This window comes from Topomyia yanbarensis, chromosome 3 (genome assembly GCF_030247195.1).
Source record: "Topomyia yanbarensis strain Yona2022 chromosome 3, ASM3024719v1, whole genome shotgun sequence".
Taxonomy (NCBI): domain Eukaryota; kingdom Metazoa; phylum Arthropoda; class Insecta; order Diptera; family Culicidae; genus Topomyia; species Topomyia yanbarensis.
In genome coordinates, this window is record NC_080672.1 from 342,402,318 (window position 1) to 342,429,965 (window position 27,648).

At 36.2% G+C, this 27,648-nt stretch overlaps 1 protein-coding gene across 7 annotated transcripts in view; it reads right to left on the reverse strand.

Annotated features, from left to right (window-relative positions):
- LOC131689788 (homeodomain-interacting protein kinase 2) overlaps positions 1 to 27,648 on the reverse strand; it is a 252,797-nt gene that overhangs the window by 19,319 nt on the left and 205,830 nt on the right. For all 7 annotated transcript variants that reach the window (XM_058975086.1, XM_058975080.1, XM_058975083.1 and 4 more), the window contains 2 exons: positions 23,733 to 24,053; positions 27 to 127 (listed from right to left, as the gene is read on the reverse strand). In XM_058975086.1, coding sequence (XP_058831069.1) covers positions 27 to 127; positions 23,733 to 24,053 — 422 coding nt within the window. The remainder of the gene's footprint in view (positions 1 to 26; positions 128 to 23,732; positions 24,054 to 27,648) is intronic.

The window sequence follows — 27,648 nt, forward strand, 5'->3', positions numbered from 1 at the left end:
AAACTCGACGGCCATTCGGTACTCACCTGTACGGTTGCCTAACTGGATCCACCAGCATGATGTTTTCGGGCTTCAGATCAGCGTGAATTAAACCGAGCTGTTTTAGTTTCAACAGCGCCGTTAGAACCTGTGAAAATAGAATGATAAAAAGGGTATGTGAGTCATATGTGGGCTAAGCGAAAATTATTTTAATTAGTTTCACGACTTTTGGTATTCAAATGAGATTTATGTTTTTGTTGAAGCTACAAAACATCAACAATACGTGCGCGCTAGAAAATAGAATTTCTGTTCCATTCTATTGTTTGCAAAGAAGCATGTTCGTTCGGTTCACCTAAAACAACTCCTCCCAAAATTAATTGTTATGAACAACCAACTAGTCAAATTTGAATAGCTATCATGACCTACGATGAATAGATTATTCAGCACGCGCTCAGCTCAGCATTGGACCGCTTTTGTTTACCTACCATCATTCTGAACTATTTTACCACCGACGTCACGCCCTCGTGGTTGATGGCACGGATTTTATTTTGGATAGCATGCATGAGCATGTGTTAACAACATAAAATCAGATTAACTATGAAACCCATACTTTGAAAAACGAACTCATTGTGTTCTGGCCATCCAACTTGTGCGTCATGAGTTTCGTCTCATTGGTAGCTTATTCCAAAATGATCGTATATTTTGTAACCAACATCAGCTGGACCAGGCCCTATTTTCATGAGAAAAACAGTAGTAGACTTTATTTGTTTTATGGGGGTGAAGCAGACAAAAAACGGGGTTCAAAATGTTGGACCAAAGTGAGATGTTGGATATTTACGAGTATATGATGTTTGACAACAGTTGCTAAGCTCAGGAGTTTAATGCTTTCCGGTATTCATTGGACTTGTCTTATGTGTGTTGCATTCAGGAGTACCCAAATACACATTTATGAAAAGGTCGGTGTTAAGTCAGACCGAACTAAGTTACAATATATTGATTTCGATAAAAACGAGTTTAAAGATTGAATCGAATCCTTTACGTTATAATTGGAATTTTTGCCATATTTCTTGTTTTTTGTTACATATTTCAAATCTGGCAAAAGTCGAATGTAGCTGAAGAAATCTTTTATGCTATCATTATCTCATTTTTTATGTTTTGCAACTTAGTCCGATCTGACTTAATACCGACCAAATATTATACAACAACAAAATCTGTGATTGTAATCAAAGCCGTAGCGTGGTCTTCTAAGTTCTAAGTCACCGGCGCCACCTATGTTTTTTTTCCTTTGTGGTGCCAGAATGACAGGCTAAGATCATAGTTGATCCGTCTGTCCGGTGTCGTCTTGTTTTTAGTTTTTTTTGTACTTTCCCCGTTTTTTTAAAAAATTAGGAAGGTCGGACGAATTATCAAGAAACCTCAAGCTTCAGTACAGATCGATTGTACTGACGAAAAACGGACACGGATAATAGCCGACGAATTTTTTTCCAAACCGCATCCGAATGCATTAGTGTTTTCGACGGAATCATCTACATTTACAAGTTCCCAGTTTTCCTAATAAAGATGCATAACAGCACAGTAGTTTGCGAGCGCTTATTCGAAAAGATTTTGGCAGCTTAATGTAGCTTTACCGTGTTAAAAGCAGTTAAAAAATTATAACCCATAGAATTCGACTTCGAGCACAGACCAACTGACGCCACTTTTTGGTCGGTAACATCTCATCCGGTGCCGGTCGACACGGACAGGTTCAACAAACTCAAGCATCAGCAGTAGGACAATCATAACGTAATCCTATATCCAGTAGGACAACGCGCGACAATCACGTTTTAGTATGGTTGCGGTTGACGGTATTGATGCACACACTTTTCTCTCTACTTTTAATAGCGCCAATACCATGGCAAATAAAAGCAATCGAATCCGAGCGGATTCACTAAAAGATTATTAAGATGTTGAATGGGTTGGCGAGGACTGTAATCATCCTGGCTGATGACCGCGATGGTGATGCTCAATTCTGCCAGTTGAAGTGGAGTCACGTACTAGAAGCCAACAAAGGAACAAATGTTTGGCATTTGATCAATTTTTAAATTAAGGTAATTGTCCGCAAATGGACGATTTAGAGAGAACTATCCACCAAGAGCGTTCAGCGTTCAAATCCGTAAACGGGTTCCGGAATTAATCTGAATTCTCGTGGGGTATATCCTCTATCCCAGTGGGGTGACGGGAGACGAGTTTTGAAGAAACATTTCATAAATTTAAGTATTGTTTTTTTTAATGTACTACTATGACTATTTCCCATTGATCCTTCAAAATAGACATGAATTGGACCAATCTTGCCCACCGAAAAACTGTTTCGGGAGAACCTAAGAAAGTGTATAATAGGAAAGTGTATTTTCCTATTATTTCAGCCTTTGGGTTCATAAATTTATACGAAATGCGAAGTTCTTTCAATCATACGGTTCTACAGCTCCCTCAACCTATGGCCATTCCGGCACTGGTTTCGGAAGGATGGACATTTCACGCCATTTTGAAAACCAAGATGGCGGCTTACGGTTATCACAAAACAGTGAAAAACATCAATATGGATGTCATTTGACAGGGGATGTTTAGCAGGAGACGGAAATTGATAATTGATTTCATTTTGAAAACCAAGATGACGGTTTTCGGTTACCACAAAACAGTGAAAAGTATCATCAATATGGATGTCATTAGAAATGGGATGGTCAATAGAAGACAGAAATTGATGTTTGACGCTATTTTCAAAACCAAGATGGCGGCTTCCGGTTATCACAAAGCAGTGCAAACCACCATCAATAATGGTGTCATTTGGGATTTTCGATTGATGTGCACCGGTGAAATGGAGTGTACTGGTTTTGCACTTTCTAGCAGAAGTGTCAATGGAACATACCCAGTTTTCTGCACTTCTGCTAGAAAGTGCAAAAATGGTGCAGTTCCAGTGCACTCCACTACACCGGTGTAAATCAATCAAAAGTCCCAATTGTAAAGCAAAGGGTCAGCAAAAGCCGAAAATTGATTTTTTGACGCCATTTCAAAACCAAAATGGCGGGTCCTGTTCGAAAGAAACAGTGAAAATCATTAAAATTAGAAAAACTCTACAAAGAGAACTGCGAAGACTCCATTTTGAATCGATTGGATTCGGGTTTTGCTGTCAAAAAACGAATCCAATCGAACACTACCTATACTTATAACATTGGACGTGATGCCACACAATGCCGGTGCATACGTTGACAAAAATGCTGTTTTTCTCTCCGCAGTTCTCTTTCCAGAGATTTTCTAATCAAAATGGATGTCATTTGAAAGGTCAGCTGGAAACGGAGGAGGAGATTGATGATTATCGCCATTTTAAAAACCAAGATCGCCATTCTGGTTACCACAAAACAGTGAAAATCATCATCAATATGGATGTCATTTGAAAGGGGATGGTCAGGAAAATTGATAATTGACGCGATTTTGAAAACCAAGATGACGGTTTTCGGTTACCACAAAACAGTGAAAAGTATCATCAATATGGATGTCATTCGAAAGGGGCTGGTCAATAGAAGACAGAAATTGATTTTTGACGCTATTTTCAAAACCAAGATAGCGGCTTCTTGCTGTCACAAAACAGTGCAAACCACCATCAATAATGGTATCATTGTAAAGCGAGTGTTCAGCAAAAGCCGGAAATTGGTATTTTGACGCCATTTCGAAAATCAAAATGGCGGGTTCCTGTTCCAAAGAAACAGTGAAAACCATCATCACTTTGGATGTCAGTTGAAAGGGGCTGTTCAGCAGGAGATAGAAATTGATTAGTGACGGCATTTTAAAAAAACCAGATGGTGGTTTCCAGATACCACAAAACAGTGAAAAGTATCATCAATATGGATGTCATTCGATAGGAGGTGCTCAATAGAAGAAAGAAATTGATTTTTGACGCCATTTCCAAAATCAAGGTGGCGGCTTCCGGTTAGCACACAACAGTGAAAAACACCACCAATAAGGAACCATCACAAATTACGTAACGCGAAAATTGCCCAAAATTGACTCCCTTCACCTCATGTAACAAATTGTCACAAATTTCTCTGTCTCCTCCCCCCCCCCTATTACGTAACAAATTCCTCGAAAAGTTTTTTTTGTTCAGTAAAAACATGTTACGTAACGATCTAGCTTACTCCCCCTTCCCCATATGTCACAACTTCTCGTACCCCTCCCCCCGCGTTACGTAATTTATGAATGGTCCCTAATGGTGTCATTGTAAAGTGGGTGCAAAGCTAGAAATTGGTTATTTACGCCATTTTGAAAACCAAGATGGTTGCTTCCGATTTCAAAGAAACAATGATAGCCATCATCAGTATGGGTATCATTTGAAGGGGGGTGGTCAATTGAAGACGGAAATTGATGATTAGCGCCATTCAGAATACCAAGATGGCTTCCTTTTTCCACACTAAAAACAATCGTCAATATAGGTCATTGCGAATGGATGGTCAGCAGATACGGATACTGATTGACACCATTTTGAAAAGCATGATGGCGTTACCACAAAATACTAAAAATCATCATTGATATGGGTTTTATTTCGAAATGAACGATCACCCAAGTTGCAATTTTTATTTCAACAAGTATTTCACAACCAGTGGGCAACAATAAATATGTGCTGTTGTGACTGGTAACTAAGCTTCTTCGTGACTCAAAAGGTGCAGATTTGGACTGATTTCCAATATAGTTATAATTGAGTGAAACTTTAAAAACTTGCTCCCGTTCCGTAGCCATTACGATGCGAAAATAACTGAATGAAATCATATTGTTGTCAACATGTTGAATGCAGACTTTAGTTTATTCTAGCACATGTTCACATGGGCTGTCAATCGCAACTTAATAGTTACGGCAGTACCTATTGATAATAATCATTTTGTTCATAATATTCATTTCATTAATTTTTTTCATTATGTTCATCATTATACCTGATACTTTAAATTTATTGATGTCAACACTGCATGATATTTTGATATTATTAGTAACGAGCAGCATGAGCATTATATTAAGTATTTCTTCATTGTTCATCTTATTGCACTATTTTCAGTACATATATTAGTTACGTCCACTAAATGTTTTGTTCATTATACACATAACAATAGATTTTATGTATTTTTTATCTATCATTATATGGATCATAACTCATAAAACATTCAACACAATTTTATTTTTTACTATAATTATATGCTATTAGTTGTTTTTTCAGTGCCATGTAGGCCATTATCTTATGTACGGTGTGATTCAACAATAACTTATATTTCTTCTTGGTTTTCAAAATGGCGCCAAATATCAATTTCCGAATTTTTCTGAATATCCCCTTCCAAATAACACCCATATGGATGGTCATTTTCGCTGTTTTGTGGTTACCGGAAGCCGCCATCTTGGTTTTCAAAATGGCATTAATCATCAATTTCCGGCATCTGCTGACCATCCCCTTGGAAATGACAGCCATATTGTTGATGGTTTTAACTTTTTCTTTGGAACAGGAAACCGCCATTTTGGTTTTCAGGTTACGCGGGTTAAACTAAATGCTGACGATCGGTATGCTAATGAAACTTTGTGTTATGTATAACAGTTTCGTAAAATAACATTTCTTCCAGTGTAAAACAGTTTCATGAAAAGAAGCGTAACGTTGAGTAACGCTTTCAGAAGTAAATTGAATAAACGTCAGCGAGAAGCTGATTATTCTTGTACGAGACGTGAAGCGAAGCAGTTTAGTTATTTTATATAGCGCGTAGCCGAAGTACTGGAATTTATACCTTTCTCCTGGGGTCCGCCTTTGTCTGCCTGGATAGGTTTAGCCATATTCAACTGAGGAAACTCCGGAAAAGTACTTAAAGGTAAGCTGATAACTTCCAGTGCTTAGGGATCGGAAAACTTTACACTTTGTTCTAGGCTACCCATCGTATCTTGCTGTTTACTGTAAAAGTAGTGTGGGTTCACATGCATTGGGTCGGAGTCCCAAGGGTTGCTGGTTCTAATTCTGCCTCTGGGGTGATTTTTTCACATAATTTCTTTTACTGAACTCACAATTTCGTTTGAACCACCAAAAAACTCTTGTATTTTTTGTTTATTGCATCATCCTTTAAACTTTTTTCATGCTAACTTAGTTTGTAGTAATCAGCACAGTGGTCAAAAAGTCTTAAAAATTTCCATTATTTTATGAACTCTCATCAAAAACATCTGAACCGAAAATACCCATTGTTGTGCATAGACACTGGACTTTCCCATCAATAAGTATCGATATGCATCATCAATGTTCATATTAGAGGTTAAACTTCCTCAATAATGTGTTCCTAATACACCCAAAAAATAGACATTTTCAACCAACCTTTTCTCAACTTTATATTCTCACTGTTGGTAATTTATGAACATGATTTAGTGAAAAAACATGAAATTACTCAATTTAAAGCCAAACAAAAAGAATTGGTCTTATTCAATATGGAATCCATTAATCTTTTATGTAAAACCACCGCAGTTTCCGTTTTATTGTATTTAAATGGAGTAATTTTTTGTTTTTTCACTAAAATATAATCATAAATCACCAACAGTGAGAATATAAGTTGAAAAAAAATTGACTGAAAATAACTAATTTTTATGTATTAAGAAACCATCATTGAAATTCAACCTCTAATATAAACATTAATAATAAATATCGATGGGTATTGATATAAAATTTCTGTTTTTATGCAAAACAATGGATGGTTTTGCTTAAGATTTTTTTTAGTTAATATTCCAAAATTGTTGAAAAACTGGTCATTTTGGACACTTTTTAACCATTGTGTTGATTATTATACACTCCAAAAGTGAACACGAAAAATAATATAAATACCCAATGCAATAGACAAAAATCACAACTATTTTCGATATATTCTGCCGAATATTGTCCTCAATCCAACCGCTTCAATGTAAACAATTATTGACTATTTGAATAACTATTTCTGTGTTGTTTTACTTCTAAAACACCCGAGATAAGCCAATGCACTGTCGTCCAGAATGCAAATTGAGCAGGAATTTTGAGATTTTACTAAAACTAAACAACATAGTCTTATAAAGTCTTTGGAGAAGTTTTCGTAGATTGTGAGCCCCTTCTTTTTGTTAAAACAACAGTTAGAGTGGTTCTAATTTTACAAAGCTCAAAAAATTAACTTTTTAATCATTCTAGTGCCAAACAACCTTCAGCAAAGTTGTAGAACGACAAAAGTTGGAAAAGTTTGCTGAAGACATGTAAACTCTATCACTCTTTTCATTTTATAACAACTTGAAAATCGAAGGTTAGGGTGTTTGCTAGTGTTTCTTTAAAAAACTGTTTTATTCAAATAACTTTTGCGGTATTGATTTAAAACTGAAGTAGTTTTTTTCTATCCTAGAGGTTTTAACCTTAAGGTCATTCGCCTCTTCGGGTTAGAAAAATCTCTTATGAAAATTTCTAACCCTATGTGCAAGGCCGGGATCCGAATCCAGGTGCGCTGCGCACAAGGCAATCGATTTACCAACTACTCATTGGGAGAAACAAAAATAATTCTTTTTTAACTATAAATAGGTCATGATTAGAGTTGTAATTAAGCAAAAAATGGCGAATTTCGATGTGTTAGAACAAAATGTTCGTCTTCAAAAACTCTGAAAAGCATCTGAAGGGTATGGTGAAAAAAAATGAAAACTGAAAAAATTATATTAAAAATTTGGTTTTCCATTAATTGACCCTTTGTAATATGTCTAAATTACTTTCACGATGGGCAATACAAAAAATAGTTTTGTTTCCATTATAAAATATTGCGCTTTACAATACTTTTCTATTATTTTAAATAGTGGGTAGGGTGGTTCTAAACTTTTTTAAAATCAAAGAAATAACGCCGGTTGTCACGGTAAAGATAGATACCTACCTTCTACCTTTATCAGGACACATGATAGTGAACTCGGTTGATTCGTAGTTATTCTGCCTAAGCTCGACCCTCATTATCAGAAGGCAAAAATTAAGCCCGCACGATATTAAGCCTGTTCTAATGACCCTGCCACTTCTAGTTTTCCGATCTGTTTACTTCACATCCTTGCTCTCACTTGAGTACTATGGCTCTAAGTTTCATAACTTTCCCTACCCAGTAATCTCTAGCTAATTGAATGTCGTTAAAACGTAAAAAAGAAAAATGTGACTAACATAGTCGAAATAAAAAAGGAAAAAAGACAAAGAAATAACTTTTTAATGGTTATAGTTTCGCTGTCTTCCAGAAAACTGAAGAAAATCAAATTTTAAAAAACTTTGCTGAAGACATTGGAGCTCTATGTCTTGTATTTTTCATTTTACAAGAAATTTACCAAAAAATTAGGGTGTTTCTTTAAAAAATTATTTTCTTTATATTGCTATATATAATTTTTGCAGTTTTGAATTTTCATTAAGATGACCTTAGAAATACTTTCGGATATGTTGAAGGAGAACGATTTGTTTCAATATACCGAACCTCTAGCTTCTCTCGCTAGAAAGTTATATATACTTATTACTAAAAATTGACTATTTTTGAGTAAATATTGCAAGATATAAAAAAATATCGCACTTACAATTTTTGGTGATCTATATTACAAAGCATTCCATTTCATATGACATGAACGGAATTTAATGGTAAATGCTCTAATCGAAGATATTGCTATTTGAAAAAGTTGTATTTTTTATATATAAGTTCTCATAACTTTGAAACGAAAAAAGTTTAGTAGTTGATGTTTTTAAGCAAATTATGCGCCCTAGAATAATTCTCAGGTTGTCCAAAGGGTATTTTAGTGTAAAACAAAACCTACAAAAGTTATAGAAGAAAAACCTTTTTTTTTTTTTCAAGGAACACCCTAATGCTTACATTTGGATTTCTCGTGCAGTGGAAAGTATAAAAGCGAGAGCTGGCATGTCTTCAGCAAATTTGTCTAAAACGTGTTGCTCTACAACTTCATCGAAGACAGTTAAGCTCTATCTTGAACCGTGAAAAAGTTCCATTTTAAATATTGCTAAAATTAGAACCACCCTAGTTTCTGTCTAAACAAAGAGGACATTGAAAAATACAACAGCTTTGCCTAACATATTGTAAAGCTAAGTTATTTAATTTTAGCAAAAAGTTGAAACTCCTGCTAAATTCACATTCTGGATCACTGTGCAATGTATAGATCATATAGAAAGCTGTTCATTTTGATACATACCTTTTAACGGAACGTCTCGAACTTGCCAGAATGATTTAATAAAAATAAATCATTGTGAATCAAACAATAACGTTGAAGGTATTGAGAATAAAGACTTTCCGTCTTCAGTGAAGTTATTGGCAGAAGTATGCTCCACAGCTCTGCTGAAGACATCATTTTTCTATAAAAACTTATAAGAAATTTGGCAACCCTTACTTTTAGGGAAAATAATCAATAAAATCACAACAGTATATGTATTTGTGTTACTTTCATAATAAAGTATTTCAGTTATTTTATGAAGAAAATACAAACCAATTTTGCCATAGTTTAAAACTACCGATTACAACGCTGTTATTGTACCTTTTTGTCGATCAGCAATCAGATTTTCAATTCCAAGCTAATTTTTCAAACTGCTTTTACTAGTTGTTGAATTAAGAGAACTTGGTTTTTCCGTTATCACGATTGCCGAAAAACCACTCAACCGATTTCCTTCAATTTTGATTTCAACTAATCGTAATTAATTTTTCTCGTACCTTAACGATTCCCTTTTATGCATAAATTTTTGTTTTGTAAATGAGAATTATTCGATAAAATTTTTAGAGCTTAAAACAGCGATTTTTAGGAAAAACGTTCCCGTATTTAGGAAAAATTGTTATTTATTGAACTATTCGTTAAGGTACGAGGTATACTCATATACTAATGGATTTTTTGAGTTTTGGGATTTTAGTTGATCTATTGGTCTTCAATCGTGATCACCGCAAACCTCTTAAATAAAAAAGGGTTTCTGAGAAAAAGCCTCCGTAAATTATCAATATATTTTTATAAACTTATGCTTGTTGGTTTTACTAAAAAATGTACTACCAAAATACCGTAAGTTTGATGTAATTAAATCATTGCTTTATGTATTTACGCACCTTCAAACTTTCTTGACATTTTTCTCACAAAAAGGTATGTAACCCCTTTATTCAAATTTTTCTGTAAAAGGTATAAAACCTATCTAAAGAGAAATTGCATTTTTGTGTTTCCAATTTTTCTTTTCAGTAGCTAATAGACTGTCGAAGTTTTTTTTTTAATAAAAATATGATTTACCGAAATCTACTTGATAAACGCGTAATCTATCGATGTAAAGAACTATATTTCGGCCATCCTACTATTAGTGAAGATTAGGTACGATAAAAAAATAAAATTTGCAAATAATTGAACTATAACAAACAACTAGGTCATTGTTATCGCTCGTGTACGTACTCTATAAAACTTGACACATAAATCAAGGATTCAAGAACGAGAGACCTGCAGCTGCAATCGAAGCTCCGTCATTTGTTGCTACACATCAATTAATCATTACAATATACATTCTCATAGTAATTCGATCACCGTCTCCGCTCGGTCACCACACAGATAAAGAGAAAGGGGCTACTACACGTACCTTTCTGCCAAGCGAAAAAATACACACAAAAACCACAGTCAAACAACCAGAGAAGAGTTGCTTTCACGTCTGGTGACCCCATTTGAAGTAAACATTGCAAAAAAAAACTCCAAACAGCGCGACGCGACAATCTTGAACGGAAAGGGCCGTGTGCGCGTCCGCACATGCACAACGGCACAAGTTCAACCGGAGTAAGGCAGTCGCGCTGGAAAGAAACGAACTGAACTCTACCAGTATCGAGGCAATCGAGCGCCGTCAGTCAACCAGCTAACCAGCCAGCCTTCGCCGGCCAGCTTTCACCGCGATCGAGTTTTGCACTTCACCTTCCACTCCACACACAGACACCCATACAGAAAGCCACAGCCTGCGGTGTATCTCGCCGCACCATGCACACAGATGGCGCGTCCGCCGACCAATCAACGCCGAAAATTGCCATTAATTTGTTTGTTCCTGATTCCCTTGAGATGTGAGCTGTTCGCTTTGTTCTTTACAATAGATTGGCGAAAAGATTGCAGCCGAAATGCTTTGGTGTAAGCTGTCTCAGGGTGTTGGGACGGAGGGATGCCGATTATTTTTTAATATATTCGAGTATGTTTTGGTAGTTAAAGAAATCAGTGATACATGGAGGTTACATAGATACTTGTAGATATCACTAACTCATCTGCATACAATGAGAATTTAAATAATGTTTTTGGCAAAGATAATTTAATATGTAAGGGTCATTCCACATCAGATTTACAACCAAAATTTTCATCCTTTCCAAATTTTTTGCATTCTTTAACTAAAAATAATTTACACGTATTTTTTGGCTTGGTTTAATATGATATTTTTCTCAAGTTATTAGTTTCTGAAAAATTTTCAATCACTGATAACTCGGAAACGATCTGATATATGAAAAAAATTAAATAAAAAAGTTGCGTTTTCAAATGAGCTAATTATTTTTTGTTATAGAACTTATGAAATTTGCAATTATTTGAAACAAATTGAATTTTTTAAAAGCTGGACCAAATTTTTTTACCTATTATTTTCTTTAAATATTAAGAATCATGTTGGAAAGATTATGTAAGTTTGGGAGTGGATATCAAAATACTTTGCGAGATATTAGAATTATAAACAAGTCAATTTTACACAGAACTCACAGTGATAGGCCTGTTATAATTGAAATATCTCGTAAAATACTTTGAATTTCGTTCTGAATTTTTCACACAATCTTCTCCATATAATTATAAATTATTTGAAAAAGTTAAAAAAAAAATTATTTGCGCGGCCCTAAAAAAATTATTTGCTTCTAACATTTGCAGAATACATAAATGACATAACAAAATAAACATTTCCAAATAATTTCCGGTGAGATCATGCGAAAGCCGAAAACGCAGCTTTTATTATTTAATGCTTTTTTCCACTAATCTAATAGTTTCTAAGTTATCAGGAATTGAAAAATGATCAATTTTATTAAATTCATGAACTTTAAAAAATGTTTTATAAAGTTCCAAAACTCATAACTTGAAAAACATCAAATTCAGCCAAAGCCTAAAATTCGTGTCAATAATGTTTAGCTAAAGAATGCAAAAAATGGAGGGAACTAAAATTGTAGTTGTAAATATGACGTGGAATTGACCCCCATTCTGCAAATTTAAGATTTTTTTGGTGGTATCCAAGTGTTATAAGCAAAATGAAAAATGTTCAATTTTCTAAACTTCAAAAGTTCAAAAACTAATCACTTGAAAAATACCATATTTGGCCAAAGCAAAAAATAAGTGTCAATTATTTTTAGCTAAATAATGCAAGAATTTTTTTTGGAAGGAATCAACATTTTGGTTGTAAATCTGACGTGGAATGATCCGTAAACAATAATAGGGATAAAAAGGGAAACGGAACATTCAAATCTGAGTTCAAATTGAAAGATGTTTCCTAAATCCAAAAGCACGTAGTAAATTCAATATATGGCTCAAATTTCTTTTAATCAGTTTGATCTATCTGTCGCCTTTTTCTGCACGTTCCAGAATAATTTCCGAAGAAGACATACGTTGAAAGACCTTGTGAAGCACGACGGTATGATCAAGTCATATAGAGGCGATCATGGAGGGTTGAAATCATTTCTTGATTTTTGTAGTTTGTAGATAATTGACTTGGTGTATTAAAAGTCTACTACAACTTTACCAAACAAGAATATATTTCAATTGCTTTCAGCAGAAAAACTGAATCCCTAACAATATACATATATTAAGAAACTCAACTTGTAGAGAAATGTAAAATGATACATGATTTACGCGTAATCTTAGATCTTAGATTCCAACACGGAAAACCGATTCATCACAATTTCAACTAAAAAATTAGTTGAGTTTTTGGTTTCGTCTAGTTAATATTTGGGCGAACTAATTTTTTGTTGAAAACAATAATCCAACGTTGTTGGTTTGATGCTGTCAGTTTCAGTCTGGACAAGAACGTTTCATCCTAGCACAAAACTTAAAAAGCTAAAGCACAAAACTTGAAAAGCTACATGAGCTAAAGCTTGAAACGCTTGTCTCAGCTTCTAACGCTTGTTTTAGTCCAGACACAATTTCATATGCCGTTACACTACCTTTTCAGCCAAGACACAAACGACTAGAATTCAACTAATCTCATTGTTGAATTAAACTGCTTCATCGTAAAATACAACATAGGATATTTCAAACGTTTTGTTTCACCGACCGACGGATGAAAGGTATGGAATTAAATTGTTGAAAAATTCCGTATGTCAGTAATTCACACGTAAATATAATACAGAGTTATGTTTCTCATAATGTTATCTTTTTATAAACTGCAATCTTAAATGAGACGAAATAGCCAAAGGTATTTAAGGATTGTTGGAAATTGATTGATTTAAATTTTAGAATAAAGGTATATTTTTTTTCTATTTAGTCACAAACACTATCCAGCACTACAAAAAAACTTCATACTTATTCCACATCTAGTTTGGAATCTCAAACGATGAAAAATAATTATCATATTGCATATTACATTGGTTAATAATTGAAATGTTACTATATAATGGACTAAATCCGAAATAGAATGATTTTGACAATTTTCGACAATACTTTCAATTTTCAGTGCACATGTATTGAAAAAAATGTCAATAAAAATCATCCCTTTATTGAAATGTTTTTAAAGAAAAACTAGGTAAAACCAAAATGAGGTCAGTTGAATTTCTGTTTTTTTGTGTACTGGTTCAGGTAGTTGCGTCCAGGATAAAACAAGCTTTCCAAGCTGAGACAACTACCTACGTGCTTAACCGTTATGCCCAGCGTGTATGAACATAGTTGCTGTCGCTACCTTGATGTATTTCAGTAAGGTGTGCATCTTAGCTACTTGCTGTCATTTCGTATGATGTGCGTCTTGAATCAAAATCAATAATAATTTTCAATAACTATTATTTGAGAATCTCTCAAAATTAAGAGAAAATTTAGTTACGTTATTCATTTTTCTGTTGAAATCAACTAATTAGGAAAACAAAAATTTGTTTTGTTATTTTCTTCATCGAATGGCTTTCAGTGAAGCTATAATTTATGGAATAGTACACAACAAAAATAAATAATGCTAATAGGATGTCGGGCTTTATTAATCGCTTGAACTATAATTCTGAAGACCCTTACACAATTATGCAATGGACGTCAGATCAATTCTGGATTATTGTAGCATAGAAGGCAAACGTATTGTATCAGCCCAAAAACATTTTTTCTTATATCACTTCGTAAGCTCAACTGGACCGCATTTCCTCTTCCATCATATGAGGCAGGCTGCATTCTTATTACCCAATAAACATATCGTGAACTAACATTTGCTTTATATCTACTTATGGCAAGGTCTTAAAGAACTGGTAAGCCCTATATTCTGATATAATAATGCTGATATCATGCCAGAAATGGCGATATGTTGTATAGGGATGTCGAACAACGGTGCGAAGCCGTAAACAACTTGCGTTGCCGTGAACCAGCATGGAGCAACATAGTTATCGCAGCTTTGGCCGCATTATAAAACGACAATGAATGGAAACGCGGCAAGCGAGTGTGCTAAATATCATCCTATATCTTTGAATTCAAAGCGATGACATATACATATTTAAATGTCAATCGATTACAATTAATGCAGGCTACAGTTTATTGAACAATGGTTTTGAAATACATTGAAGATACCAGCCCCCGATTTTATAAGCCACCGATTTTGTCTAACCCCCGTTTTGTCTGCTTTTTCGCCCGATTTTGTCAGCCTTATATGAAAATTGATAGTTGATAGTTTGATGGGCTCTAGCAGATAAACCAAGTTGAGTTAGAGTAAATCCTTTCTTGAACATATTATTCTTATCTTAGAGATCCAAAACATGCAAAAATAAAATTTTTAATTTTTTTGTTTGATTTTACACTGTCAGACCCCCTTAAGGAAAATTTAAACTCAATAATCAGAAAGGGTTATGAGGATATATCTAAAGGCTAAAGAAGAATATTCTAAGAGCTTCGGTTTATTAAAAAGAAAGAAAAAGATGCGTCCCGATTTTGTCAATGTCCCCGTCTTATCAGCCTAAAATTTACCAAGGGACTGATAAAAACGAGTCTTCACTGTATTAAAAAAATCAAAAACGTTCGAAGAAATAAAGAATAATTACTTCTTCATGCAATATTTTTGAATTCAACGCAATGGCATATTTCCAATTGCAATTATTTCGTTAAAAGCTTAATAACATCTTGCTTATTTTGTCTTTCAGTGATAATATGGTAGATACAGTGCCACCTAGCGGAGAAAAGTCGAGATACCTGGTAATTTCCATGCAAACTGTCGAAAATCTTATACAAACTTCATACACGTTGGTCCAGTAGCTAGACTTGTCCGTTTTGCTTTAAATTTGGAGCGAATACTCCTGATGGAACTAGTAATCGGCTCACAGGTAAACCGATGGGAATCATTTTCTTCTTGTCACTCTAAGATAGAACCTCAGCTAAAACCAATGGTACCTAATTATTCTCATTTTGCAGTCCGAAAACGTGTGCAACGAATGCTTTTCAATCATAAATCGTCATTTTCACCGAGACTAGCTTACCTCCAAATGTTCAATGTTACCTCGATAAGTATAAAAAAACCTTCTGCAGCCCTGCTATTCATTCATTGCCTTCTGATGATTTCAAAAGGGTTATATTAAACTGCAATAGAAAAGAGCTTCCACTCATAAACGACAGTTATGCAAATGCCCATTACTTAATTTAGGGCAATTCAGATGTCAATTTGAGGGATACTGAAATGATGGAATACTATGTAGGAAATGTAGGAAATCGCCCAAAATTTTCACAATCTGACAGGGAAGAGGTATTATTTGTAACGCTTTGCGCTGACAGTACTACGCATAAGTTGACAAATTGATTCGTACCCGACGAGCTTGAACTGTCATTATCTGATCATAAGTACCTTGTGTTCGATCATTTAAACGTCTCGCTAGATAACGTCACATATCGTAATCCCAAATTAACGAACTGGGACCTCTTTGAAAAGCGCTTAACGACTAGGTTCCGCGGGTATTTCCAACAATTGCATCTCCAAGTGACTTGGATGAGGACGTGAATGAAAATCAAATAACTCATAGTTGCAGCATGCCAAGTTGTCCGTTTCGAGTTATGCGTGCTTCTAGAGGAACCTTTTTGGTGGAATGCCGATCTTGCTGGACTTAAAAAACTTATGTAGAAAATCTTTTAATCCACAGACGTAGAGGTGGATCAGAAGCATTCAAGTCGGCTCGCAAAACTCACAGAAATGCCCTTCGATCATCCGAACGAATTGGTTAGAGAAGTCTTTGCACACGTCTCAATCAGACTAGTGGAATTAATAAGTTACTTTTGAAATCGAAAGCCGTTCGTGTCAGTTCAATTAAAACTGTTAATGGTGAATACTCGTCTGACGAAGATGAAGTACCCAACTGTTATTTCAGGATTTTAGCTTGGGCGATCACCCGTTGCATGTAATACAACATGCATATCAGCGAGGAAAGTTTACTATCACTCTGTTACCTAATGTTTTGCGCAAAAGCATTTAAATTTCGGACTTTTCTTTAGCATTGAAGGTGTTTTCGACAACGTGTCTTTCGAATTTATTTCGAAAGCATATTATGAACGCAATGCTAAGGAACCGATATTTGTGCTCAACGTTAAGACAAGTAGAGATTAAACAACTGAATAGTTGCGGATGACTGCAAGGAGAAACCTTGTCACCGATGGCTTGTTGAGGTAACTCGGTTTTCCGACATATGGTTTCGCCGATGATTACCATAAAGTGATCACCGACATTTGCATTAACACACTCTTTTGATTTGGTTTAGCAAGGCTTATGTGTTGTTGAGCAATAGTGTCTTTATGTTGGATTATCCGTTAACTCAAACAAAACTACAATGGTGTTTTTTTCACACCACGAAGAATTGTCACAGATCAAGTTAAGTACGTTATGGTAATTCTTCACTCAAAACTAAACTGGTCAGTTAACATCGATATCAGAATCAAGAAAGCTTTCATGGGCTTCGGCCAACGTAGAAGGGCTTTCGGTAAATCTTAGGGACTCAAACCCATCTACATTCAGTGGACCTATACAACAATTTTTAGACCAATACTGACATGCAGGTGCCTTGTGTGGTGGCAGAAGGGAGAAGCCACTACAATCCAATCAAAGGTAAATCATTTTCAGAGGGTGGTCTTGACGGCAATCGCTAATGCGTTCACGACAAACACTTACAGTTGCTCTAGAGGCACTCCTGAACATAAAACCACTGTATGTGTTTCTGAAACAAGAAGCACTTTTTTGTGCATGCAGTATTAAGGTTACTGGGCTCTGGAACAGTAATTCAATACCCGGGGGTGATCGTAGTGAATTGGTAAATCGATTGCCTTGTACGCAGCGCACCTGGGTTCGAGTCCTGACCCAGCACATAGAGTTAGAAATTTATCATAAGAAATTTTTCTAACCCGAAGAGACGTAAGGTTAAAACCTCTATAATCAAACAAAAAGTAATTCAATAGATTGTACAACTAGCCACACAAAACTGTGGTTTTAGATGGTTACTGGGAATTACACATCACGAAGAATAGTGGTCTGGCTGTATGGAGCGAAAACTTGAATAATACATAGTTTGTTATACTGACGGTTCCTTATTGGAGGGTCGAGCCAGTGCTGATATCTTAAATGCAGTGCAGTAAAGCAATCACGTATTCGATTTTTTTTTGTTAGGGGAAGCTTTGCCACTGCGACCACTAGTCAGGTTATATTTTGTGGCTACCTTTGTGTGCTCTACATGTTACAAATTGCCCGAATGCAATGTAGCTGGAAGCGGAAACAACTTGCTTCGAACTATATTGGATTCGGGAAATTTATAACATGTAGAGCGAACAGGGATAGCAACAACAGATATGAATAGTGGTCGCAGTACCAGTTTCCCCTAACAAAAAAAATCGAATTTTTGGTTCTCCATACCTATGTATAGGGAGCTAAAACTCAAGGATATGTTATTGTTCCTAACTCAACGTGGTAAAGAGCTGTAGGATTTATCAGTAGGGTTCACTATTCTTTCAGGAGTAAAGAATCCAGGTCATGCTTAATGTTTTGTGTTGTGATTGTATTTAGTATTTGATATTTATATATTTTGATTTTGAGACAGCACAATGATCACGAGTTGTGAGCTCCAATATGAGACACGCATCAATAGCCCTATTTGCAAGAATTCATGCACGAGACATTTCACGAGGATTTGCCATCCCTGTGTTGCTGTAAGCAACGAAGACAGTGCTACGTAACTGGAGATTGATTTGTACTACTCAAATCTTTGTTGTATAGAAACCTGTACATTTACATCTCCAACATATATTGCACTAGAAGACACAAAGCACGTTGGATGGAAATGCATGCACTGGAACCTCAATTTACGAACCAAATCGGGGGTTGGAATCGGGAGTATTTTTGGAACGGGCTTAACAAGTAGATGATGAAAATATTTGATTGATGCCATTATGAAAGCCAAGATGGCGACCTCCGTTTGAGCAATATTCTCTATAAACCTAAGAATAAGGATATTCTTCGAACGGGCGCTTAACAAGTACATGATGAAAATGGTTGTTTGGCGCCATTATGAAATCCAAGATGGCGACCTCCATTTGAGCAATGTTCTCAATAACCCCAACAATAAGGGTATTTTTGGGATGGGTTTTACAAGATGATGCAAATGAATGCTTGGCGCCATTCCGGTTAAGTAATATTCTCGATAATCTAAACGATACGGATATTTTCAGGACGAGTTTAACAAGTAGATGATGAAAATGGATGTTTGGAACCATTTTAAAATCCAGGATGTCGACTTCCGGTTGAACAATATTTTCGATAACCCTAAAAATATGGGCATTTTAGGAACTAGTTTGATAATTACATAATGAAAATTGATGTTTTGCGTCATTTTTAAATCCAAGATGGCGACCTCCCATTGAATAATATTCTCAATTTTTGGAACGACCTTGACAAGTAGATAATGAAAATGGCAGTTTAGAACCTTTTTGAAATCCAAGATGGCGACCTCTTGTTAAGCAATATTATCGAATACCCCAAGAATATGGGAATTTTTGGGACGAGCTTAATAAATAGATGATGAAAATTGTTGTTTGGCGCCATTTTTAAATGGCGACTTCCGGTCCAGCAATATCCACGATAACCCTAAAAAAGGGGTCTTTTTGGAACTGGCTTAACAAGTAGATAATGAAAATGGACGAATCCCAACAATATGGGAATTTTTGTGACAAGTAGATTGTGAAAGTGGATGTTTGGAACTTTTTCGATATCCAGGATGACGACTTTTGGTTGAGCAATGTTTTCGATAACTAACAATATGGGTATTTTTGGAACTAGCTTGCCAAGTAGATTATGAAAATAGATCTTTTGCGCCAGTTTTAAATGGCGATTTCCGGTTGAACAATATCCTCTATAACCCTAACAAAAGGGTTACTCCACTAAGGAGAAAATTGATTAAAACCGCATTTGCGCGTTAAGGGCACAAAACTTGTAACTAAATTCGTCCTGTTCAGAGCTTAAAAAATTGACATCCCAGCGTGAACTTGAAAGAGAAAGCAAATTCAACTCATGCCCGCCGCGATGAAAGAAATGTTTGGTTCGTTTCCCTCGTCATTCGTTTTCCCGATACAGTGCATTCAGGTTTGGATATTTTCGGTTTCAGATGCCAACTGAATTTTGTTTCTTCGCTAGATCTGGGAGGGATTATTGAGCAAAAGTGCACCAGATATAGATTCCGTAGTTCACTTATGCTCGAAAATGTAATGCTTTAGTTGGTGAAGGAATTTATATTTCCTCTGCACTCAAGCATTCGATTCTGCATGAAATTTCATTCAGTTGGAAAGTTAAAGAATGAGGGAGGCTGTGAATCTGAATGTTGGTTTCGCTAAATACAAGCAGAAACAGGTAACTGATTTTAAAATTTCGCAGCACCTGTTCCTGTTACTAAGTTAGAGTCGAATTCTGATGAGACGAAGTCGAAATGCAAACTCTATAACTAATTTAGTTATAGGTTTTGTGCTCTTAACGCACAAAGGCAGATTTAAAAAAATTTCTCTTCAGCGGAGAAAAGTTAGTTTGTATCCAAATTTTTATCCACCAAAGAGAAATATAGAATGATCTTTTGCATCATTTTTGAATCCAAAATTAGGTTCTCACGTTGAACAATATTCTCGATAACCCCAACAATATGGGTATTTTTTGATAGAGGCTTGACAGGTAGATGATAAAAATGGAAGTTTGACACCAGTTTTAAATGGCGACTTTCGGTTGAGCAATATCCGCGTTAACCCCAACAATAGGGGTATTTTTGTAATGGGTTTAAGAGTGATGGAAATAGGTGTTTGAAACCATTTTGAGATCCAAGATAACGGCTTCTGGTAGAGCATTATTCTTGATAACCATAACAATGGGTATTTTTGGAGCGGGCTTTACGAGTAAATGATAGAAATGGTAATTTTGTGCGATTTTGGATTCCGAGGTGGCGACTTCCAGCTTAGCGAAATTTTTTATAACCCTAACCATAAGGGTACTTTGAAATGAGCTTTATGAGTACATGGCAGAAATCGATGAGTGACGTTAGCTACTTCCGGTTGAGTGAAATTCTCTATAACCATACCGTCACTAATCACTATCCCTTTATGTACACTTTAATTATCCCATTCTGAAAATGCCCATATTGATTAGGTTATAGATAATCTATTTAAATCGGAATTCGCCATCTTAGATTACAAAACAGCTTAACACATCGATTTCCGTCATTTACTCGTCAACTTCACTACGAAAATACCTATATTGTTGAGATTATTCAAAATTTAGTTCAACTGGAAGTCGCAGTTTGGATTTCATACTGGCTGCAGACATCGATTTCCGTCATCTACTCGTAAATCTTGTTCCAGAAATACCCATATTGTTGAGGTTATAGAGAACTAGCTAATACCCATCGCGCGTTGGTGCGATTTTCAACGAAATAGGAGGAAAACGCAATCCCCAACCAATAGCACAGAAACACTCCATAACAAATGCCTACAGTGTATGTATTTTTATGGAAATCGGTTAAGCCGTTTGGGAGTCTATAAATCACATGCATACAAACTTTGACTTTTATATATATATTGAACGATCCAAACCAGAAGTCACCATCTTAAATTTCGAGATGGTATCCGATATCGCTTTCCATCATGCACTTGTCAACCTCATTTCTAAAATATCCAAATTTTATTAATAACAATTAGCTAAGAATATTTTAAATTGTATACAACTTATACTGTACTGTACGTATTTAAACTGCATCACGAACTTGGTAAAAAAGAGTTCGTTATTTCCAATTTAGTTCCAAAAAAGTTACGTAAATTGAATATTACGTAAAAAAGAGTAAAAGGAAATTTTGGTGTATAGTGAACCATATCAGCTTTGAATAAGACATGACTCTTTTTTTGAATTTCGCGTAACATTGCAAGGCCAAAACTCATAATACTTCGTGCGCGACTGGTATATATTAGACCTTCCAATGATTCAGTCCTCGGCACGGAACTAAACCTTGGCTTAGGGACTACTGTTTTCTGTAGCCTAAAACGATACGAGAACAGAAACCTAGTGGATCATTGCTTGACTGAGATATTTCAACCCGGTGGATGCCACACGACACCTAGTCTGGAACCTCCGCAAACACCAAAATATTTATGAGTAAAACAATTCAAATATTTTAAACTAGTTTCAAGTCATCACTAGTTTCATTAAATACTGATAAAAAATTTATATTGGTTTTGAATGTTCAGACTTTTTTATCTGACACAATCGAACATATTGAATAACAGTGCCAGTCAATGAAACTCCAGAAACTAGATATCTTTTTGTTTCAAAAAGTGAAGCAACAGTTTTCTTAGATAACCAATTTGATTTCAACCAATTTTTTCCTCATATTGTTAGCTTGTTTTCTGTATTTTTCCATCAATAAAAATAGTAATAAGATCCAGCAAAGAACTTGAACTCCTCTCCCCCCGTCCCCGTCCGGTCAGATCGACTAATAGATAAGCGTAATCATCATCAATCTAGTAAACGACTGACCGCACTGGAGACAAATATGTTCGCAAAGAAGCAATAAAACAAAGTGCAAAAGCAAGTACATAAATTATTATCAGCCAACCAGACTGGGATGACTAGTTCGCTGCTACCACTACTACTGTTGATATATTAGTAGCAGCTACCGAGTGGCTGACCAAATCGAACATTGTATTACACAGTATTCTGACCAAAATAGAACATGGTTTTACTTACGTGTACGGCCTCTTAGGTAACGCTGTGTATGTTGACCATGGACTTTGTGGTTTACCGGCTGAGACCAAGTTTTATCAGAAGAACAAACGTTTCTTGTTTCAGTTCACAGTAGCAAATATGAATATGCGGTTTAGTTCTCTCTTGTGGTGCGCCGGGTTGGGGAGTTGTTGATTAAAAAGCACATGTACAGCTTTGACCCAGCACTCGACCACAAGTGTATAACAGTACCACTTCACAGAACTCTGACCAAGTGTCCAAGGCTAATTTGCAATTCCCACTCGGGTGGCGGGGGATGGATTGATGTTTATCGTCCACGTGGCTGTGTTTCGTGCCCTGAGTGTGCTAGGGCTGGGAATGGTTGTTCTGCTTTATCAAATAGCATGAAACTGTGACCAGCTGCTGTTGTTGTTGTTGTTTGGAAGAACAAAATAGTTGAGGCAGTATCTCGTAACGCGTTATATACGTGGGGAGCTGCGTGACCTTGACCAGAACGGCGACAGTTTTCTGTTCCAAACAAGTTTCTTCATTAACAGTTCTGCTGAATTTAAGCATGTACTCATAACGAATGCGGCGAAAAGTTTTTAAATTACTCGAAAAAACGAGACACTGCTTGTTATAGGAACAGGCACCCAAGGTCCCCGATGTTTAGGGATGGGTATATTACTTTTCCATTTCCTTTCTGCTGTTCGACTCAGCAGTTATTTCCGCCAATGAACCTTGGGGGTATTAAGCCTATTTGGATAACCCTGCCGAGCTTCTCGTTTAACCTACGAACGAAACCCTATGTTACAAGTTACCTCAGTTACAGATTTCAAATATTTCAGCTGGATTGAGGTGACGCTAGATCACATACCCTACTTGTTTGCATATCAGATGGGGGGTGTTTGGGTGGATCCACATTTTTCCTTTATTTTTTTTGTTAGGATACCGAGAAGAAAAATCGATTCGTTGACTGCGGACCTAGCCACGTGCCGTTGCGTTGCCATGAATGGCTTTTCGTCCTCAATGGAATTATCATGTCTACTTCACCTACGACATATTTAGGTGAAGCAATTTCTGCACGGTACAGGCAGTCACGATTCGTGAAAAGATTGAATAAAATGGGAAAATGAGCTCCTTTGGGCGGACGACTTCCTTTTATATGTCTTTTTTCGGAAATCTTTCGCCTTTAGAAAAATACAGTGCGGTAATTACGGTGAAAACGATTACATCGTCCAAGCTGTAGGATATTAACAAAGTATTTTTTGTGAAAGTAATAAATTCATTTGAAGTCGTGAAACCCGTCATTCAAACATAAACAAACACCTACCTGCTGCAGGATCGGCCGAATGTACTTGAGCGGCAGTGGTGAAAATTTGTTCTGCTTCAGAAAGTCGTACAGATTCTGCTCGAGCATCTCGAACACCAGACAGGTGTGGTTCTTGTGCTGGAAACACTCGAGCGCCCGCACAAAGTTGAACTCGTCTGCATTCTCCTGGCTCAGTCGGGACAGTATCGACACCTCGATCTGGCCCTGCCGTGCGTACGACGGATGGTTCTTGAGGATCTTGATGGCCACAATGTCGCTGGTGCCTTTTTTCCAGCATTTCACCACCTGGCCGAAAGTGCCCCGGCCGAGGAACTCCAACACCTGGAAAGAGAGAGAGAGAAACAAAGTTTAAATTAAAACGATATGTTGGACTGAATGTGATTTATTCTAATAAAGCATTCCTCCGTTTTTCTAACTCTAATTCGTCAATTATTTGAACCGACTTTGTCAGCCTGCGGTAGCTAACAGAGTATTATGGCGCAAAGCGCGTTTAATAGACTACTCCAAAATTTTTAATTCATATTCAAACCATCCCGCCCTCAGTCAATTCTTAATCCCACTACAAGTGTCTGGTCGAAATTTAAACCAAATTGGACAAATCTAAATAACAGACGTTAAAACGACGACTTACATGATGAAAAACTGACTTGCTCGCATTTTTGTAACTGGTTGGCACTGTATGAATCAGATTATCATCAGAGAATCTCAAAGACAATGTTATTGTCTACAACTTTGTTGAAGACCGTAAACCGATCCAACTTCACGAACGTTACGAAACTTTAAACGAAGTGATGCCTGAGCTAATGTTGGACGAGACCAAGTGGCGTATGGTACTGGATCAGTCAATTCTCACTAACAATGATAATCTAATGTGGACAATACCATCTATGATGAAAATATAAATAACTGGGTTTTCTCCATATAATTGATCGAAAAACCTCATACAATCTTGTAGCACGTAGGTCTGGTACCTATACTTGTTCGATTTGGTTCAAAATTGGAACAGACACTTTTAGTGGGACTAGGAATTGTCTCAGGGGAAAGGCAATTATTGGTGCCGGTGTTTTGAAGGTTTATCGAGAATGATATTGACAAGCTCTCCATGGAACACTGTCGAAAGAATGCGCTATAGAAATGTAACGAATATTTGACACGATGGAAAGTATGTGCGCGGCGTTTCGTGGAAAAACTGCGCACCGATTTCGATAATGGAATTCTCAGTAGCATTTAGTTGTTATCAAAATGCTTCTGGGTCAAACAACATCAAATAAATTTTTTTGAAGAATGTTAAAATATTCTTTTTCAATTTATTCAATAGTTTCTTACACGTAACTCAAGACAGGTAACAATCATTGCTATTCATAACCAAGGAAAACCAGCTTTCGACCACAATTCGTATCGACCGATTGTTACAATCGGTCGATACGAATTGTGCTCGAAAGCTGGTTTTCCTTGGTTATGAATAGAATAGAATTGGAGAAAATTATCGTAATGGGTTGAGGCTAACGATTTGTTATCACATACATACATAAACGCTAAGACAACTTTCTGTCAAAGGACCCAGAGCTATAGATTTGGAAAGACCATTACCTTAGACTATTTTAGTTCAATTTTGTTGTAAAGCAGGGTATTGAGAGAAATCCGAGTTGGTTATTCTTTTTCTAAGGATACGAGATCCAACTCAACTCTGGCTTCTGCTAATAGGTAGAATGATTATTTGGTTTGGTTCGATGCTAAATGCACCTGGGGAGACACATTAGGTACCTGACAACTAAATACCAACAAAGGATTATGTTTCATTGTACAATAACGATGTTCACCTTGGAAGCCTGATGAGGTTGTAGCAAACAACGATGATTGCTGTTGGAATACGGGTACTTTCGCTTTCGTTCCGTTACCAACACTCATATTATCCAATTTGGGTGTCGTTGTTTGCGTATTGCCTTAGATTGTTCGCATTCGATACATACGATCAATCTTGAAGTGCCGAAATTATGAATTGGTAATTAAATATATCGAAAGATTTACCGAGCTTCAAGCGAAAAACGGAATTAGAGCATTGTACTTCAATCATATTGCTGATACTGATGAATCGGACATGACAAGACCCTCGTTGCGAGTAAATTGAGTAAATGCAGCAATAGTAAAATAAGAAAAATAGCTCATGCTTTAAAGAAGGAAAATCATACAATTCATCACAAGAAGATTGGCATGACAACCTACTGACGCCGACAATCGCTACGGTCAATGCCCAATGATAAATATGCTAAGGTGGATTTTAAAATATTTTCAGCTATTTTGAAATAAAGCAGTTTCCTTGTAATTTTGTAGTTGGTGTTTAGGAAAAAACCTGTTTTGATCCACCTAGCGCAATTGTGCCTTTCTCATTTCTCTCAACTATGTCTCGGTGGCTGGTTATGTTCAACATGATTGGGAAAATGTCTATTACATTCTTAGTACACTTTGCACTTATATACAACGGCTTGCCAGCCACGAACTTGATGAGCTTTGTGACGACGGTGAAACACTTGTAACAAAAAAATATCATACTTAATTAGCCTAATCAGCATTAGTTCAATGTTATCTGTTTGCTAACTCATTTTGTCATTCGGGAGTGGATGTGTAAGGAGGGCGAAAATCCAACGAACGAACGACCCCCCAGCTTAATTTTGTATGCTTTGTGATATAGTGGTGGTTCAAAGAATATGGGGTTGAGAGAGGGGTATGAGGACTGGATGGGGTGGTGGTCTGAGGGGTGTAACCAATCTCCGTATCCCCTCAACTACGCCCCTGTTAAAATCAAGAAACCTTATGCCAATCTAAAAACCGGGATTAGGTTGACGGTTTTCAGAGTGATTGCATAACCTTTCTATATGAGAAAGGACGAATTTCGCGCCAACTCGAACAAATGTTGGCAGCACCCTCTCAGATTTTAATAAAACTTTCTGTACATGAGAACTTTGTCACAAAAATCCACTATGCATACTTTGTTTTTCTAAAAATGATCTAGACTGTATTTTGAAAAGGGCCAAACTTTTTTTTACCAATTTTTTTCAAATGACTATACACTCAGGTTTTTTTTACGCGGGGGATACGAGCCGCGTAAATGAAAACCGCGTAAATTTCAAAATCCGCGTAAATGAAAACCGTGTAAATTTCAAAATCCGCATAAATGAAAACCGCGTAAATTTCAAAATCCGCGTAAATGAAAACCGCGTAAATTTCGAAATCCGCGTAAATGAAAACCGCGTAAATTTCAAAATCCGCGTAAATGAAGACCACTTAAATTTAAGAATCCGCGATAAAGGGAACCTCATTGATGGATACCGCGTAAATTCCAAAATCCGCGTAAATGAAAACCGCGTAAATGAAAACCGCGTAAATTTCAAAATCCGCGTAAATGAAAACCGCGTAAATTTCAAAATCCGCGTAAATGAAAACCGCGTAAATTTCAAAATCCGCGTAAAAAAAAACCGCGTAAAAAAATACCGCGCAAAAAAAAACCGCGTAAAAAAAAACTTGAGTGTAGTCTAAAAATGACAAATCCTGCAAAAAACTGTTGTAGGAGTGATTTTCACAAAATTAGTCAAATTTTTGAATAAAAATATTGAAAAAAATCTTCATCGACTCCTACACTGCAAAAAGATCGATTTTAAAAATTTAAAGTCGATTTACATAAAAAACATTTTTGATTTGGATGAAATTTTGTTCCAAGGTAGGTAATTATGTTCCCTACCTACCGTCAAAATTTCAAGTTGGGCTTTCAAGAAAAAAATGTTATTTGAAAAAAACTATTTCTTGTGCAAACTGAATTTTTTTCTTCAATGTAGTTTTATCGCAAACTAAACCAATGAAAGTCATAATCATGTCAGGATCCATTTTCCCAGCTGCTAGTTGTCTGATACATGCAAAAAGT